At 32.9% G+C, this 20,651-nt stretch overlaps 1 protein-coding gene across 2 annotated transcripts; it reads right to left on the bottom strand.

Moving 5' to 3' along the window:
* Positions 1-5,691: 5,691 nt before the first annotated feature.
* Positions 5,692-9,379, bottom strand: LOC140891032 (nuclear pore complex protein NUP58). Of its 2 annotated transcripts, none has more exons than XM_073299254.1 (6): positions 8,946-9,379; positions 8,750-8,864; positions 7,925-8,398; positions 7,060-7,561; positions 6,585-6,625; positions 5,692-6,093 (listed from the first exon to the last, which is right to left on the bottom strand). In XM_073299254.1, exons 1-6 carry the CDS (start codon positions 9,236-9,238, stop codon positions 6,058-6,060), a joined length of 1,461 nt encoding a protein of 486 aa, XP_073155355.1. In that variant the 5' UTR covers positions 9,239-9,379; the 3' UTR covers positions 5,692-6,057. The 2 variants fall into 2 exon arrangements, with proteins under 2 accessions (XP_073155355.1, XP_073155356.1); XM_073299255.1 differs by having other exon boundaries at positions 7,925-8,395; positions 8,946-9,378.
* Between the last annotated feature and the right edge of the window lie 11,272 nt (positions 9,380-20,651).

Here is a 20,651-nt window from a genome sequence, read left to right as displayed (position 1 = left end):
CAGTCATCATACTTTCATGAATCATATATGTATGTTTACTCATATTTACGTACTGAGCGTTAGTTGCTCACGTCCTGGTTATATTCTGGATACCCCATTCGATGGAGCAGGTCTGAAGCTGGATGAAGCGAGTGAATCAAGGCAGGGCTAGCTGCAGGTTCAGGAGGATTTGGGAGTTTTTATTACAGTATGTATATATATTTGGGAATAAACATTTAGTTTGGTTTTATCGGTTGTATCCTACCGGTTTTCTTGTAATTATGGGATTTTAGTTTTCGCGCAATAAACTTTGTTTAAGTTTGATTAATTACTGTTATTTTATTTTAAGCAACTTGCATGTTTAAGAATGCTAGTTAGTAGGTGATCCGTGTGGGTCACTACACCAATAAACACAAAAATATGGACGTGAGCAACTACGCTCAACACGAGAGTATGAGTATACAAATACTATATGAGCATGAATGCAAGTGTATGGGGTACCAAGACTCGAGGTCAAGAAACTCCGATCAAACAGACTCGGCGCCAAGGTATGTAGCACTCTATGTCGTCGCACCAGGATGTGGCTCACACACCCTACTGTGGATATCAGTGATCTGGTCATGAGTACACGTGTTCAACCATCCACTAACACATTAGGGGTAACCACCCTAATACAGGTTATCTTAACGATAAAAGCTCAATATGATAATGCATGAAACATAATATCGTGACATAATATATGCATATAAAATCATGACATATAAATAATGCAACACATAATATATGCATACTCAGTCAAGGATCTCGAACAGTACTTTCATATCTCAATATAACAGTTTAGTCACTCTGGCTCTACTGTCCAATCATATAATCACAAGATTACTATATCACTAATCATCATCTAAAAGTCTAAATTAAGCTAATAGATACTCCCAAACTATTTATACAAACTCGGATTATACTTTCGTATGTCGTTAGCCCGTAGTTGTAGATTACCCCAAAACTTGGGCACAACTCCGCTACGACTCTGGAGACGCCTCGACAAGACCCATCCCTCGACAAAAAAGGCTGGAAAGCCCTAAACCACTCAAGAAACGAGAGAATATGTTGGTGAATTAGCAAAGAAAATTAGCAAAGATGGGTAAAATGATAAATATAAAAACAAATACGGGTGATTGTGCAATTAAGACAAAAGTCATGACAACCTACCATTTTGTCTTATTCACCACATATTTAATGTAATAGTATATAGTATAGTATAGATAATATATATAATAGTATTAGTTTAGACGTATGTCACTTCCAGAAACACAAAACTATGAACATTTTCACATTATCGCCATTGTTGTTGGAACCGGTGTTTTTATAACTAATTAAAACGTTGATTGAACTGGTTATCTCTTTAAAAATGGTTTAATCGAATGGTTAGAATGGAACGCTTTATTATTATATAAAATAATAATATAACGTAATAACTTAATATATTTTAAAATTTAAATATCTTAAATATGTATGTAAATAATAAAAAATAATATTTGACAAAGTTTAAAATATAAACAACTTATACATAGAATCAAAATATGAAATATAATTATATAATTCAAAATAATATAAATCCGAATAAGCTCATACACTATTAAAATGATATTTTTAACAAAGTTTCAAATGAGTAAATTCTAAAAAATAAAAATAAAAATAAAAGGTGAACAAATAGGATTATCCGATTATAGTTTCATCGATTCACCATTTCAAGATCGGTCCGACCGATTTGACCGCTAAAATGAATATTTGGTACAAACCGGACTCATCACCAGTTCCCGATTGAACCGTATGAATTGACCGATCCAGTTTTGAAAAACCTATTTGGAACGACATAAAATAGTCCAATTTTGGGAACGATCATGTTCGAATCTTAATAATGAATCTTCGATTTTTTATAATTTTATTCATTTTTATATCGAAAATATTCATGTGGCCCGCACAATACATGTCAGCGCCACATGTACACCAACACCAGAAAAAGTCTAGAATTGGAAAAAAATAATTGAAAAGAAAAGAAGAAGAAAAGAAAAGAAAAAATAGCATATTAAGATTGAAAATTTGATAATATAAATTACTAACATTACAAATAGACAAATAAACTACATCAAAAATACAATCTCCTTAACCGAAGATTGAACAAACTGGTAGCCCTGAACATCAAAAAAATGTTGAATATTTTTTTAAAAAATTGTTCTATAAGTCTAATTTTTTTAAAAAAAAAATTAGAGATGTTTTTTTGATGTTTTTGAAAAAAAAAAAAAAAGTGAACGAGAATTAAAATATTTTTTTAAAATATTTGTTCAAATACTTTCAATTACTTTAATTATAAAATCGTATTTTTTAAAAATAGTTGTACAAACACCTTTTTAATTGTAAAAATGTTTTTATAAAATAATTATACAAAATACATATTTACTCTTAAAACAACTTTTAAAATCTTTTATAAAATTTTGTGAAAAACACTTATATAAAAGGGTAGGTCTCTTATAATATCCGTTAGACGGATCAATCTGATCTATATATAAAGTGAAAGATAATACTTTGACAGAAAAAAAATATTTTTATTGACTGAATCGAATAAAAGATCAATATCACAAAATTAACCGATAAAAAAGTCTTACAAGTTTTTGTGCTTAAAAAATATTTTATAAGCACTTATTTAAACGATGCTTTAATGTTTCATGGGAAAAAATATATGCTCTACTCGAAGTTCTAAGCTAAAGTTTTTATTTTCCCGAGTAAAATTTAGGATTCGAGATTTGGTAACGTTACGTGTCTAATTAAATTTGATTTCGAAAAGGAAAACAATGTGCAAGAGATCCAGAAGCAATTATTCATCACTGTCCAAGGAGTGCCAACCGTGTAGCACATGAACTTGCGCGGCGTCGTTTTCTTAATGCTATCAACTTAGTGCTATTAGCAGTCATTCCTTTATTTATTAAAGATGTTGTATTAAGGGACTCGTTTATCATTTAGAGGATATTTGGCTAAACTTATTAAAAAGAGCTTATAAGCTTCTAGATTTTAAAAGTTATTTTACGAGTTTATAAGTTTAATGAAATAGCGTTTAGTTCAAAAAAAATTAAATAAAAAAGAAAAAAAACGATGCATAACATCCAGCTAGGAATGTAAATGAGCCGTACCGAGCCGACAGTATCAAACTCGACTCGTTTGATATATATAAGGTCTCGGACTCGGTCCAATCTTTTATCATAAGTCTCGGCTCGTTAATAGCTCGTTTATCATATTAAACGAGTCTGGCTCGAGTTCAGCTCGTTTTCAGGCTCATTAAGCGAGCTCGTTAAACAAGCTCGTTAGCAAGTTTGTTTTCGAACTCGTTAAGCAAGCTCGTTTTCGGGCTCGTCAGACATACAACGGAGCTCGAGTTTGAGTTATTTTCGATTATAATTTCTCGATAAAATTGACTATAACTTGATTTACAGTCTTATCATGATGTAAATCTTTAACCTCCAACCCAGCCCAATTTGGAAAAAAAAAACCATCAATTTTATTCATCAAAGGTTTCGATCTTTATTAATTTATAACATCATTACTAACTTCTCAAGTCATAATATATCCCAAAATCTCTGAATTTATCAGAGATCAAATTCTGATGCAAATTTCAGCATCAAACCTTCGACTGCTTCGAGGCTATACAGGTTCAAGGTGCACTCTTCTCTGCTGTATAGTACAAATTATATTCATCATTCCAAAAATTTCATCACATGATCAACTAATTAATAAATTCAAAATGCAAGTTTTGGTTCTCTTTATACGTTTTAAATAAATTCTGAAGCTCCCAACTAAAAATGCTAAACCCAAGTTTCGAACACTTACCCTTGAAGAAAATTAACACTTTCTATGCTTAGTTCACGAGTATATAAAAATTTAGTGTTGCTTAATTATAATTATAATATATATATATATATATATATATATATATATATATATATATATATAGAGTTGTTTTATGGTGCCCAACACTATATGTCCACTTCATGCCCACCATGTACAAGTCAACTTATCTATTGTACCGGTCAACTCATCTATTGTACATGGTAAGCATGAAATGAACATATAGTGTTGGACATCATAAAAGAACTATATATTAAATTTGAACTTTAAAAGTAATATATATATATATATATATATATATTACTTTTAAAGTTCAAATTTAATTTACATTTAAGAAACCACTATACTCTTATTTATTTATTTTTTTAACGAGAGATGCATTACCTTATATGAAATAATTTATTTAATGATATTCTACAACTTAATTAAAATGTTGTGCATATACATTATATTGAGTTAACAAGTTTTTAACTCAAAAAATTTAATTTAGATAATTTCATAACTTCTTTTAACTTAAAGTTTTTGAATATCATTCACTATTATATATAATTCTAATTATTGTAAGACGTTTTAAATAAAATTGTTATTTCACTTCGTCAAAAATTTATTGATTGAATTTTCATTCATTAGTAATGTTGCACATAGAAATATTTTATTTATTGTATTTTTAAGAGCATTTTAATATAATAATTTTCAAGTTAAAATCAGAAATATAAATTATGGTTACATGACGTGTTATAAATCTTTCTTTCAACAAAGTATTATGTTCCAATCATGTTATTTAAATTAGTATTAATATTTTTATTTGTCCACTCAACATATGAGCTGAGCTTGAGCTTGCTCACAAGCCATATAACATATTCACGAATATATATAAGAATCAAACTCAAACTAGATAAACGAACCAAATTCAAGTTTGCAAACCATATAAATTAAATGAACATATTCGTGAGACAGCTAACCGAGCCGAACATCCTTAAGCTCAACTGCTCAAGCTCGGCTCGTGAAAATTATCGAGCTCAAAATCAAGATCGATAAGCTTAACAAACGAGCTTTTTATCAAGCCGGACTCCGAATAGCTCACGAACAGTTCGGTTCATTTACATCCATACATTTAACACTAATTCTTGATCAGCCAAACTGGTTGGCAGCATTGTGAACATATCTAACTCGATTCAAATAATGATCCAATATACATGACGTGGATTATAAAAAATAAATGTATAAAAAAAGAAGAGTGGATATCATCTGAGATGCATCGCCATAATTCATATATATAATGAAAAATAATATTTTTGGCATAAATATCATCTGAGATGCATCGCCATAATTCATATATATAATGAAAAATAATATTTTTGACATAAAAACTAAAATTTTAATATAAATCTAATAAGAAATCAATATTACAAAATTATGCCGTAACACGATCTCACGAGAATTTTATGCATCATTTTTGAAAATCTTACGCGAGTTTGGTACACGTTAAAATGTCAAATAAAAACAACGGTCATTCCAAGTTTACTCAACAAATTATCTTTGATCCAAATCGACACCGAATTTGTTCATGAGCCGATAAGATTGACTGGAATCAGCATCAATAAAATAACACAAACAAATGTGATTTCGCTTTCAGATTAGCCAACCAGGCATCCTTTAATTGATATGAATAAGTTCAGCCTATCGTTGTGAATATCTTAATCAGAGATTATGAAAATTTTCAATGATCTACCAACATAGGAATTCAATTCCAAAATATGAGAATTGAAGGTAATGATCCCAATTGAGGCAGATAAAATAATTTACCGACCGGACGTCTCGTTATAATGAAATCATGTAATCTGCGCCTCCAAATATCGCTTAGACCATTAAACATTTGCATAGGACATTAAATATTGTTACAATGGAATAACTTTTTAGAGGGTTGTGATATGTGAAATTCGGTTGAAAACTAGAATATAAAAGCCAATATACAACAAATACAAGATGCACTTCTGTTCGAGCATACTGATTCAGGTATAAATTCAGAGACGTTAAATCTCAATATCAATTGTTGGCATCTTGGCAAGGAATTACCTGAGTTAGGTCAAGGGACAAAATCAAACGCGCATAGAAAAGCCTGCTTCCTTCTGTTGTTAAAGAATCGAGCTGAGAAGAGACAGTGAGATGCCTTCTCGCTGATTAGCGACGCCCAGTGCGACTTTTTGCTCTTGCCTTCTGCACGACAAAAGAGGAACCATAAATGAATGACAAGAAAGTCAAACACCAACAAAGGTATAGAAATCAGAGAAAATGAATATATTGAAGTGAAGCTAAATCTTGCATTTTGGGAATCAAGGCAATCAAGAATGTGCACTGGTCACTAATTTGCAGTTGCAAAGATAATAAAATAAAACAAAACTTCATTTTTAGCTGCTGTGGAAAAAGACTGAAGAGAAAAATAGTGGTCTGGCGCTAAGAGAAAGAAAGTGCTAGCCATGAGCAATCTTTCTCTCTGATGTGATCTATATAGTAAAATATTTGCTACTTCAGAGTTTCTCGCAACGTTGGGCAGACAAGTCTTAATAATTAGAAGAAAATCAGATGAACCGACAAATTAGCTTTTTTGTACACTTTTGGAAGGTAGGTCAAAACATGGGCAGATCAAACCGTGAAAATAGGCAATAAGGATGAACAGAGTATGACAAAAAAATATCAAAATTACTCACAGATAAAGTCCCAAAGCTGGCTCCTGATCCAGTTGCGGCACCTGCTTGCAAAAGAAAGAAAAATGCATTGAGAATTTTATATTACAAGAATAATTAATTATCATCTGGGATAAATATATTGACAAGATTTGTGTGCCTTTATAAGTGGGGCATCTTTCAGAGAATATCTTGCGGCTTCTATAAAAAGTGGTCACAACGTTGTCATTAATCCATAACTGGCTGACAATTTTCAGAATGAATCACTGAAATAACAACAGATTGGGTGGGGTCCTACTTATGAATATTCCATTAATGATAGAAGACCAAAACGTTGGTATTTAGGGGGCAGGGCGGAGAGAAAAGGGTCTCCATTTGTTGGCAAAGATTTTTGCACAAAAACCTGTAGCCTTTTTTCTATGCTCGTAGTTCTTAGTCATCTTGAATCTTGATAACAATAGAAGAACAAGTTGCAATTAATCTAATAAATTGAACTAACCTGTAGCAAAAGGTGTTGAAAAGTTTGAGACTCCAGAAGCTGGGGTTGAACTAAACAACGGAGTGGAAATGGCAAATGCTGAGGATGACGCAGATAAGGAACTAAACAGTGATGACTGTGGGGAAGCTGTGGTTCCTAACAAGGACAAAACTGGAGCAGAAGCTGTGGGAGTGGAGAAAAGAGAAGGAGATGATGTGGCAATTGATGGAGTGGAAAAGAGTGAGGATCCACTTCCACTCGAGGCAGATACAACAACAGGAACATTAGTTGTCATTGATGAGACAGGTGCAGGTGAGCTGTTAAATGGTCCAGTAGCTTGAGCTGTTGGATCTGAAACTGCGGGTAAGTGAAGAGTTGGGTGTGTCCTTCGAGAGGCAGCCTCCTGTTTAGCTGTTTCCCGTCGATCAGCCTCAAGAAATGGATCGTTCCCATCCCCAAGACGGCGCTTTTCAGCAAGATATGCAGTTTTCATGGATTCAATATACTGATGAATACTTTCCACCTACGCAATCATTAACAAAAGCAAGTCATTGAAAATAATTCGCTAAAGGAAAAATAAAATACTCGTAAGCATAAAAAAATCCATCAAAATATAACAGAGAACCCTGGAGAAAAATACAAGTTTTCTAATGAGAAAGATACGATATCTGAAATAACAGTAAATCCTAATTATCTGTGGAGTCCAAAAACTGGAGATATTATGTCTCCCCTGTCTTGAATGTATTTACCAGGAGAATTATTGTGAACACGTACCGGAAAAATTGAATAAATCAACAAATACATCATAAGCAAAATGAACAGAAATACAACAAATAATGTAAAACCAAATATAGAAAACAACACAAGGAGAGCACCTCATCATTACCTTTGCTGCAACATGAACAAAATAGTCATGTACATTTGCCATGACTTTGGGCAGGGATTGTAAGAGCGAAGAACCAGGATTGGAGAAGTTCTTTTCATCTAAAAGCAATAACTGCTCCAACTCTTCAATCCATTGACGACACTCCGATACAAACTTCTCAAATCTGGCAACAGTTTGGCACAAGAAGGGAGATGGCTTCTTCGGTACACCACTGTAGAAGTCAAGTACTGGCAGTATATTATTCGCCGCAGGTTGACCACCTGAAGTTTGAGTGGTCACTGCTCCTAAAGGTTGGGATGGTGCAGAAGCACTTGCTGCAGCCGCTTTATTTTGGTGAATAAATCTGGGCTGTAACATCATAAAGGAACGGACAGCCCCTTCGGTGTTTCGTAGCATATCTTTGACGACAGTCATTAGCTCTTGTAAAATTGCCTTCTGCCTATCTATAGCTACACCAATTCCACCAAGTTCCTGCTAAAGTAAGACATGCCAATTGCCAAACAAACCTGTTAAAAGTAAAAAATGCCAAACACATTTTTTTCTTGTGGATGACAGTATCAGATTCATTTCATGATAAACCAAATTGCTTTGTTAAAAATAAATCAACAACGATTACATAAAACAAATTTATTGATGATGCCCAAAAAACAAAAGCAAATTTGTTTCCAGCCACAACGTTCCAATACAAGCACAAATACAATGAGGTTGAACTTCCAACAAATGGCACAGACAAATAACTGAAGGCAACCAAACAAACTATAACTGATATAAAAATTATTTTACAAAATATCAGATTGAGTGTAACAAAGGGATGAAGAAAAAAACCTGCAGGATAGACCTGGCGTGATTCTCAAACCCATTATTGGAAACGGATGAATCATAGAGCCGGCTACACTGATCCAATCGCTGACTCTCATCTCTGTATCCCAAAATTCTCTCCCTGCATCCAAGAAAAACCCAATTAAAATGAGCAGAAATAATTTTTTCCCCAAAAAAAAGCCCTCAAATCGCAGAAATGTACTCAATTTGATGGAGAACTTTTTGAGAGTCGGGATGAAGCTCCGCCCATTTGGTACTGTAAGTTGCAGGAGCTTTATCAGTAGTTAGAAGATAAAGCTGCTGTTGTGCAAGAGGTTGCGGTTGTTGGAGCTGCGGCTGCGGTTGTGACTGTTGGACTTGGAGTTGGAAGTGGAACGGAGATTGAGGCTGCTGTTGGGGTTGCGAAGGAGTGGTGTGTCGGAAAGGATTGGGTTGGTTGAAAGGAGATTGGAAAGGGGATTGCTGCTGCTGCTGTGGAGTGAATGGGAAAGCCATTTTCAAAGAAAGCTCACACTCGAAGCTTTATCGACGGACAGATCACGCCATGGGAGCTTCTAATAAGAAGCCTCAATTTCACTTTAAAACCCTAAACTGTGGAAGTTGTAGGAAAAGGGGCCATCCTGGAAAAAAAGAAAAGAAAAGTTTTTTAATTATTAAACATCAGAGTTGATTAGTTGAAAAATATAGGACAAACTTCTCTATCTATAAAAAGTTTGTTCGAACTCCCTGTTTTTTAAATTGTTTCGGAAATATCATTTACTTAATTTGAATCATTATTCTTTATTGAATAATCAATTGTTCAATCTGATTCGAAATCTGATTTACTTGATTCATCAAGATAATAAATATTTTCATCGTCGTATGAAAATTTAATTATTTTTATTGGATAGAATTCAATAATATATAATACTTCAAGAAGTTTAACTTTGTTTTTTTTTTTCATTGCGTTTTGGACATTCATTTGCATAATGTCATTTTTTATTGCACAACCAACATATGCAATTATTTTTTTTACCCTTTGGACAAGGTGGTTTTTTGTTATTAATTTTTTTATAGAATTTTTTGTTGTAAGGTTTTCTAAAGAAATTCTTTTAAATTTCTTTTTTCTTATAAGGGAGAAATTTTCTATTCAAAGGTTTATTAGTTTTGGTTTGTTTGTGTCGTTTTAGATATTTGTGTGGCCTGCTTGTTTTATAACCATACTTTTTTACTGTGAATTTTATTTTGTCCCAACAAAGCCTGTTGTTTTGTTTGTAGGATTTAGAGATCCTTTTATTTAGTGTTACTGTGAATTTAACTAAATAAGCTAACGTTGTGGATTCTGTTTTGTTCTTATTCTGTTCGGATAAATCTTCACATTATCTTTTTTTTTTTTACTCATATCTGATCTGATAGCTGATACTTCTGAAATATGATTTCAATATAAAGACAATTTTGCATGTCGTATCATCTAAGAACCAAAACACTGTCTCTATATATATCAGATAACTTTCAAAGGAATTATAGTAAGCAAGTGGCAGAAAGTCAATCAGCTAGTGCCGAATCTAGTACTATAGTTCTGAGCATATCCTCAAAAATCCGGATAGTCATATCTGACAATCCATCGAGCGAAAGATGGTATAATGCAATCACATACAACCAAACACTCAGAACATCTGACAATCAGTGCCACAATCTAGCGAACAAATCTAAAGTCTATATCCTCGACAATAGATTTTAAGAATTTCTGTAATCGTATCATCTTATTACCTTCTTAACAGTTATATCTTTATGTCTGTATCATGTCTAATACAACATATTCTCGAATCTGTTGAAATCTACTACAATCTAAATCGCAAAATCATGACGATTTGAGTAGATTCGAACTAAAATCTTTCGAAGAGTTGATCTTCTTTCAGCTCTTATGTAACTAATCTGTTACAAAAACCACTTGGATTCTTCTTAGTGCTTTTTTTACTGGAATTTTAGTATTGGTAATATCAATTCTGTCGTATCTGCTTTCATTTCTTTCACCAATACTAATTTCCAAGTAATGACTACATGTAAATCATACATGTTTAGACAACTGAATGGATATTACATCTGTGGTCATATGCCTCTTTCGGAGTTTGATATTCCATATATAGAATATCTGGCATACTCAAACGATTATTCACCGCAAAATTTATCTGTTCTAATTTGTTGTCTTGTCTCATATCTTAATCTAGCGTTCTCAATCGAATTTTCATTGCTTGATTTAATATCAATGTTGCTTTCATCTTTCCAAACCAATCGAGTTTAGCTTGGATTGCAACAATTCTGATTGTTTGAGTATCTGTCTAGAAACTCAAGCACAAAAATACAACAATTACAGATTTGTACTCAATCAATCAAGCAATTATCTAATTCCTTCTTTCTAGTTCCCAATTACTGATAATTCATGAAATCAACCCATAAATCTTACTGATAATCTGAATCTGAATTTCTATCAGTTACGAGCCAAATACTTCAAAATAAACTGAATAGACACATCACATAATCAATAATTCTCAAATTTCAAATCAAAGAAACTCTCTCAAGTCAAGGTCATCCAAAATCAAATATTCTGAATGACAAAATCTGCACAGTGAAAACAACTCACTTGCATATCAAAACTTAAAGCGAGTAAATCAAATCAGACTTTAGCAAAGGAATAAGAGTCAATCAAAATCGATCGAGGCCGAATACAAAAACCTCAAAATCGATATCAAGAAATTCAAGAATCGTGATTTCTATGATGTAATAGCTTCAGCAAAATTGAATAGAAAGCTCGACTGTAACTGAATTTTCTTATTCTCGGTTGATATGAGTTTATCTCTAGCTTTCTGCATGACAATAGTTGAATAATCTTTTCGACTTAATGCATTGACGTTGAAATAATAGTCATTTCGGTACTAGGATAATTCTTCTCTAGGCAATATGATATCTGTTTCTGGAGTTCTTTAGTTCAAGTAGTGCTCTTCTATACAGGTTGTCATAAGACCTTTGTACTAGTAACCACTCAATCTAAAACTCCTTTCATTTTGTAGAAATATCGGAATGTTTCATCTGAATCATTTCTGTATAGTCTAACCACTGACATATCTGTCAATTATAGGTTAGTTCTATACTAATTCAGTACATCGACTACAATTCTTCCAACGTTCGTCTACTTTCATCTTGTTATAATCAATACCGAAATAACAGAAACTTTATTTTCTGAAAGTCATATCAAATAGATCTCTAATCATTTCTATTGCTTATCTAACGTAATCATTTCCCAAATTCAATCAACTATTAACTGATACTCAATTATTTCATTAATATCTCTAATGCATTCTAGCTTAAAATCCCAAAGTTATATATCATATTCAATCTTATTTCCTCAAATCTGTATTTCATCTTCTCTATCTAATCGTTCAAATGCTTTTTATCAACTCAAAGGAAAAAATATAGCAAATACAATTACTAGAGGCTCAATAGATCAAGATTGTAGCATAACAAATCACTGATCTATGAATATATACAATACAATCACTAAATAAGTAGGTTAAATAAAATTAACTTACTTACTTGCAATATAATTATCTGTTACAACTTGAGCCCAATCTTCTGTACTCGCTTATTGCCTATGAGATTATCTGCCATTCAAATTTCCTCTTGATCTGTTTCAGCTAAGGGAGCTATTTTCATATTTCTTCATCTGCTGGCTTTAATCTGAATCAATATTTGCTGCTGTAGTCATTATCTCTTGTTTCATAGCTATACTGCTATGAAATTTATAGTGGAGGTGATGATCATAGTTGTCGCAACTACGGAGGCGTGAATAAAATTCAACTCTGCCTCGTACTACAGGTTCGTGGTTTCTTTGTTTTGTCATTGGCTTCAATCAACTTCATTCAAGTTGTTATGCTTCTGGTTTACAAATTTTGCTTTTCTATCTTCTCTATCAAATACAGAAAGAAACAATTCTGTTTACTTACCTGCCAAGCCAAACCATTTCAGTACATCTACTCTTCAATAAGCTCTTTTGCACAATCCATCAACTTCTTGCCATGCCATGGAGTTGGTATAACATCAGGCTGGTTTTATGTTCATCAGAATTTTCTTCTCGTGAACAACCGATCCAGCTCCTTACCTCAACCCCTTTCTAGCCATAAAATATTTTGTATCTGTCTGAGTTGGTGATTAATAGCTCTGGAATTGTTCATCTAACATAATCCTCAGTGCAATCATCATATCTATCGGCTCAAAAACTTACCTCGACACCGTTCTGTTTTATCTGAGATTCTCATGTTGTCTGCAAAATCTGTTTTACGCTATAGCAAAAACAATATATATCTACTACAAGGATTATGAAATTCAATTCTGTATAACGGGCAAAATCCCGGTTCAGTCCTAAATGTTTGGACACATTCCCGATTCAGTCCTAAATGTTTGGACGTTACCGGTTTGGTCCTAAATCTTTCCCAAAAGTTCCCGGTTCAGTCTTAAATGTTTATACGTTCCCGGTTGGTCCTAAATATTTCCCAAAAATTTTCGATTCAGTCCTAAATATTTTAACATTGCTGATTTCATGCCAAATATTTCTCAAAAGTTCCCGGTTTGATCCTTCCATCTACTCGTGTGTTAAAACTAACATCGTGTAGTGTTATATCATTTATAATTGAGTTTTATATTATTTATTATATATTTAAAATTAAACAAGTTGTAAATAAAACACAAATTTATTAGAGTTTTTATCCAAATTTAAATCAATTTTACACAATTTTCAAAATAAAAATATTAAATTCATGACGCTAAAAAATAAAAACTTAAATAAAATAAACGAAACTTGAGGAATTAAAATTTAATGATGTTATTTCACATTTCTATTAATTTTGTTATATTTTCATTCATGATGCTTGCATATTTAAGAAAAAATTTGAAGGTTGGAAAAAGATATATATATTTTTAAAACTCTTTTTATAATTTAAAAATTAGTATTTGAGAAAAATTTACCATTAAATAAAACTTAATTTCATATCACTACTTCAATGGTGGTCAAATAATTCATTATATTTTCTCAATTGTTAACCATAAGTGTTCTTCTCTTGAAAAATTTGTTAAAAATTTCAAATATTTTGTGAAATAAGTAATACTAGTTATTTGCTAAAACATTTCTTTATTTGTTTGTGATTGATAATGTTTTTAACTATAAGATTTCACTGTTCAATTATTTTTTTATTCTATAATTTTATTTTGCATAATTTATATTATATTTTCATTTGAAAGACATTTTTGTTCATTTATTATTATTATTATTATTATTATTATTATTATTATTATGATTATTATTATTATTATTATTATTATTATTATGATTATTATTATTATTATTATTATTATTATTAGCTTTTATTTTATTTAACTTTGTCTTTTGTTTGTAATTTTTTTTATCACGCTTTGTTAGTAGATGGAAGGACCAAAACGAGAACTTTTGGAAAATATTTAGGACGAAATCTGGAACGTAAAACATTTAGGACTGAACCGGCAACTTTTTAAAACATTTGGGACCAAACCGGGAATATAAAAACATTTTAGGACTAAACCGGGTATTTTTGAAAAATATTTGGGACCAAACCGGGAACATTCAAACATTGAGGATTGAACCGGGAATATGTCCAAACATTTAGGACTGAACCGGGATTTTCTCCCTGTATAACATGCATATAATCTCATGCTTCTGAATAAAACACATACTTGCAAATTCTCATGCTGTTCACATAGTACATGCTTACAACGAATTCACTTATTCTAATGAATTCAATAAATCATGCATATATAGCAGCATATAAGCATGTAATTCTCACATCAGTAAAGCAAGCAGTGTTCAATCAAGAAGTCATATTCGCATACAATTCTTTAAATCAAGTAAAGCATAATCATGCAATACTAGAAATGCATGCGACTCAATCTACCCCGCTCAACTTCTATCTTAGTCCAAGACTTTATGCTCTGATACCACCTGTTGTGGGGACCTCGGGTGCTAATCTCATTTTAAGGGGCAATTAAGGAATAAGCATCATTAATTAGATAATAATAATTCAATCTGAATAAAATTAACCAGAACATTTGGCGACGCAAAACTATACATATGGCAACGCAAAATCACATCGCAAAAAGAGCCAATTTTTTTTTTTTTTACAATGAATAGCTCCCACACAAACCTTGGTCCGGACCTTGAACGGACAATGGCACGGGGTCCGTGCATTGTCTGGACACGGGTTCGTGCCCAAGGCTAAAATCAAACATAAAAGGTTGCCAAAACAGTAGCCTACACGGACCTTAGCACGGGGCATGCACGGGGTCCGTGTCTTCATTATTCTGAACACATATTGAAACAGTAGGGTACACGGACCCTTACCCAAAATATGCACGGGGTCCGTGCCCTGCACTAAAAATTCAACAATGAAGCTTTTCAAATCTGAAAAATGATATAATCTATCATATAAGCTTCTCAACGTGATTCTATACACTTGACATACATTTAAACATCAATCTACATATCTATAATACATTAATTCCCAAGTATAAATCAATTCTCGACAACAACATATACAAAGGCGCTTGTTGTTTTAACATGTTTACCAAATTTATAAACTACATGTCATCTGCTTAAAACCCGAGTCACCATTTCTAATCTTTCAATCTCGTGCTATCCAAGCCACATCTGACTTGCTTATACCCCAACCTGATGCAATGCACACATACAAACAAAGCAACAGCCGGATAACTCCGGTGAGAATAAAGCTCAGTATGAATGACATGAATATAAATTATTTAAGCATATGAAATTTATATGCTCCAATAATCTTAAATCATGAACATGTAAGAACATGTAAATCATAGAAGCATAATCGAATCTTAATTCTTACAGCATATATGTTTATCTACCGCAATATGAAATAAATCATATAAATACATTCATATCTTGAATGTCATATAATCACACGCTAGCATTTATAAACGCATATTCTAAACCATTGAAATCTCTAGAGTAATACATAAATGCAATGCATGTTCAAGGAATATGTTATCAAATCCGATACCAATAATCTTAGTTCTTGGGATCCCGGGGAATTAAAATCTTTAATCGACCACCAACTTACTCAATCGAGGTGGCGTTAAATATCTCAATTCCCCTGACTTTTGTGCAACTATAGTGAGTTTTCTAGCTCTGAAAGTAAATCTACATTCTGTGCCACTCAACTACAGCCCTCCAAACGTCATATGCACTCTAGGCAAATTAGCCATCTGTGCTTTGCAAGATAGGGTTCAAGATGAATGCAACATAATATTGATGCATTAAATCATACAAATACTGAAAAACATCTTGAACTCATACTTCAATAATCATTCAAAGAAACAATGACAACTAAATCATATAAGAGCAATGAACATATAAGTATGTGATTTTAGGAAACTCGATAATCATAAACGATCTCGAGTTGTTTTTTCCATCATAATTAATGTCTAATCATACCTTTCATCGCGATTCAAACATCTTGAATCTGTACAAACTCGTGCAAATGCTGATCAACTTCAAGCTATCCAAATCTGTCATTTAATTCTGCTCATTTCAATCGTTGCTAATTGAAGGTGTTCTTGATTAAACTTCGAACACTTCAAGTCATTCAAACTCGAATCTATCGATTCGAATTCAATATATTTTACTTTAATCTGAAATAAAATGTTTACAACTCAATCATCAGCTCATAGAATTCTTTCAATATCATTACTGATCAAACAACTTCATTTCTTGATCAAGTGATCGGAATTCAACCGACAGCATACCGATTTCGAAACCGTAATCTGAACAACTCAAAACTTGGTTCACAAAACATTAATTCAACATTATATGAATCATATTCTTTTCATTCCATCCATAATACACTTGAAAGTCAGCTCTAGAAATTTTGAATTTATATCAATTCAAAATCTCAAACCGGCGGCGTAACGGATCGAAACCGTTAATTCTAAAGACATTAACATCAATAATACAATCATATCAACACTATAACATCAACAATTCAGCAGCATATTCACGTGAATATCAACCCCCAATTTCAGAATTTTTGACAATTGCTTCAATAATTCATAACAAATTCAAACATCATTCTTTTTCCGATCCGTCTTGGATATGTAATCTATGCTAGCTCAAGCACATATATATCCAATCATAATTAAATTCCATCATCCACTCCAAAATTAAAACATGGTAAAACTCAAAAAAACTTACGTCAAAACGTAGCTCTCGGAGCGGTGATCGCAAATATATATTCAATCTTGAATTCTATCAGACGGATGACGAAAATCGAAGCTTGAAAAGGTTCAAAAATGGCGTTGGAATGGCTTCAGAGTTCTCCTACCTTAGCTACTGATCTCATGTGAAATTAAGGTAGGGAATTGTGTAAATTTAGATATATATTGGCCTATTTGCAGTTTAGTCCCCGATCTTTGGCTTAATTGCAAATCAGTTCTCGGACAAGAGATTTAATTCAATTTCAATCCTAAATAATTTAAGAATATTAGAATTTAAGTCTAAACTCTAAATATTCTCAAATTAAATATTTTTGAATTAAAATTAAATACTTTCGGACCTTATCGCATTTTAGTCCTTGAGCTTATCAATATTTGAAAATTGATCCTTGCTCGGTTTTTATCCTCAAATTAAATTCTTCTTAATATCAAACTCATAATCTAAATCTTAAATCCCATAAATAATCAATTCAAATATTATCTTCATTTAATTTAAGAATTTCGGATATTAAAATCTTAAAATACGAAAATCCTCAAATTAAATATTTTCGACCCGAAATTTAAATCTCTAATTCCGTAAAGTCTCCAATTAATATTTTCTCATATTCAGAATTTAAATCTTAAATTCCATAATTAATAACTTAATATTTTTCAGGCCTTACAGGTCAGATGCGCAATCTACATGTTGAAGGATGATGTAGCTCTCTGGTCGGAATGGGCAGTGACTGGTCTTGATCTGGCTAGGATGATTTGAAGGGATTTCAAGACGGCTTTCTTTGAGAAGTACTTCACAGAGGATGTGCGAGGCCAGCTGATTTGTGACTTCATGAGCCTCCGACAGGGAGACCGGACTGTGGCCGAGTATCTGAGGAAGTTCGAGTGGGGTTGTCACTTCGTGCCCATAATCTCTACAGTGGATAACGAGAGGCTGCGACATTTCACTGATGTCTTGAGGTCCGACATAAAGCATGATGTTTCCATGGCGGACATGACAACGTACAAGGTAGTGGTTAATCGAGCGTACCGGTCTAAGAAGGGGAGGAAGGAGATGCAGGCTGACTTTCAAAATAAGAGGGTGTTCCAGAAGTCATCTAGAGGACATTACTTGCAGCAGCCAGCATAGAAGTCTTATCTTGGGTCGTCTAAGGGCTCAGATTCTCTTAGACCGCAGCAGCAGTAGCGGCAGCAGAGGCCGCAGGGCCAGCAAAGACAGCAGCCTTATGGGACGGTTGCTCCTAGCACTGGAGGGGTGCCTTTCTACAGACAGTGTCAGAGGCCTCATGATGGAAAGTATTTGGTTGGTTCATGTAGGTGCTACCATTGCGAGGATCCGGAACGATTTCGAGGAACTGTCACAGGGCAAGGCAGACCACAGGGCGCTTATCTGTGGTGCAGGGTGAGGAGGCAGATCATGATAGTTATCTTATCACGGATAATCTTAATTTGAGTTCTTAAATTCTAGTTATTGGGATGCTTAGTTAAGATTTGCGTTGAAAATTGCTTGACTATTGTACTTGTGTTTTAGAAATGGATGTGTAGGATGAGAATTGGGAATTTGTGAAATTAGCATGCTTAGGATTGAACTTAGGATGCTAATTGGTTGCTATAGAAGAATGATCTATATCTGTTGAGAAATCTTTTGCGTACAGGGAAGATTAGCATTAGAGGTATTTTTACGTTTGTGTTGCTAGATTCTGGAGCTACGCATTCTTTTATCACTCAGTCATTTTTGAGGATTTTTAGTAATTGTTTGCTATAGGTTAGATGAGAATATTGGGTCGGAGAGAATGTTTAGAGAATTCTCTTAGAGATTTGACTGATTGCTATTAAAGAATTCAGATTTCATTTTTTTCAGGAATCGTTGAGCCAAATGATTTGGGTTAAGGGTACTATTGAGAGATGAATTAGTTTGCTAAAGATATGAAATTTGGGAATTTAGTGATAGTACTAATTAAGTAATTAAGTATCAATTTACGTTTAGTTGATTTTGTGAGGGATTGGGAAAGTGCTTTTGGGATAGAGAAAAATCAGTTACGTGAGCCATTTTATCGATTCTTTCTAGAAATATTGGAATCCTTCTTGTAGTTCATGCATTCCTTGATTCGCATGACATTGTTCATTGAAGATTCAGTCAATTTGGCTTCGAATGATATTTTGGTTATGAATTTCGGAAATTCATACTTCTTGAGAACTTGAATTCTAAATCTAGACATGGATATTGATTTGGGTGAGTATTGTTATTCTATTCCATTGGGATCTCGATTTTATTTTGTTGACATCGAATTACACCTTGGGATTTTATTTCTTTTTCGTTGAGTGCGTGTGGATTTCCTTGTGTGTAAAAGCCACGCTGCCAACCTTGATTTTGATTTGTATTGATGATGGGCATGATGTCATATCTGTTGACATGTGATCACCTTATTTGATATTGATTGATTGGCTTGTATCCCTTGTTCATGGAGCCTTGAATTGATTCGCTCACCCCTTGTATTAGACTGCAAACGAATTGTTTCCTTTTAGCATATTTGTTTTCCAGATTATTGTATTTTGATGTTGTTCTGAACCATGTCTCTTTGATTTCGATTTGATTATGACCCAGCAAGTTATTTATTGAGCTGAGTTATACTAAACGTCGTCTTGACATTGTTTTGGCTCGTAACTGATAGTGATTGTTAGCATCATTAGAATTTAGTGTTTGGCGGGCACCAGATAGAATCAAGAGACTGTTGATATCGAGGTTTTGTTGAGAGCCTATTGTGATTGAATTTCAGGGCTCTTAGGAGTCGAGACTACCTTTAGTGGAGTTCACCTATAACATCAATTTTCAGGCGTCTATAGGTATAGCTTCATTCGAGACTTTTTTCGAGAAAAGGTGTAGATCTCCCATGCATTGGGACGTTGTTGGCGAGAGGATTCTCTTAGGTTTCGAGTTAGTTCAGGCTGTTCAGCAGACTGCAGATATCGTGGTTCGAATTTGGGATAAGATGAGGGCCACACTGTAAGGCCAGAAAATATTAAATTATTAATTATAGAATTTGAGAATTAAATTCCATATTATGGGCTAATATGGATTTGAGAAGTTATGGAAATGATAGATTTAATTTCCGAGCTAAAAATATTTAATTTGAGAATTTACGAATTTTGAGAATTAAATTCCGAGAATTTTTAAATTAAAAGAATAAATATTCGATTTGAATATTTATGGAATTGAAGATTTAATTCCATGTTTTGGAAATTAAAGAAGATGAATTTGGAAGATATGACTCGATCAGGGACTGATTTGCACATATTGACATTTGAAGAGCTGAAGTGCAAACGGTCGGGATTATTTAATTAATCCGAATTTAATTTATTTTAATTCGAGTATATTTAATTTGGGAATATTTATAGTTTTGATTTAAATTCTAATATTCTTAAATTATTTTGGATTGAAATTGAATTAAAACGAAGGCCGAAGACTGAATTGCAATTTATGAAGTTTCAGGGGCTAATTTGCAATTTTGGCTAAAGCTATCCAATTTTAATCAATTATCAGCAAAGATACGTGGATGAACAGGAGCACATTCAGAATTGAGAGCAAAGGTTCGAACAGGGAGCCGAGTTTCTTCCC

Source organism: Henckelia pumila, chromosome 3 (assembly GCF_033568475.1).
Source record: "Henckelia pumila isolate YLH828 chromosome 3, ASM3356847v2, whole genome shotgun sequence".
Taxonomy (NCBI): domain Eukaryota; kingdom Viridiplantae; phylum Streptophyta; class Magnoliopsida; order Lamiales; family Gesneriaceae; genus Henckelia; species Henckelia pumila.
This window is presented reverse-complemented; position numbering and strand designations above follow the sequence as displayed.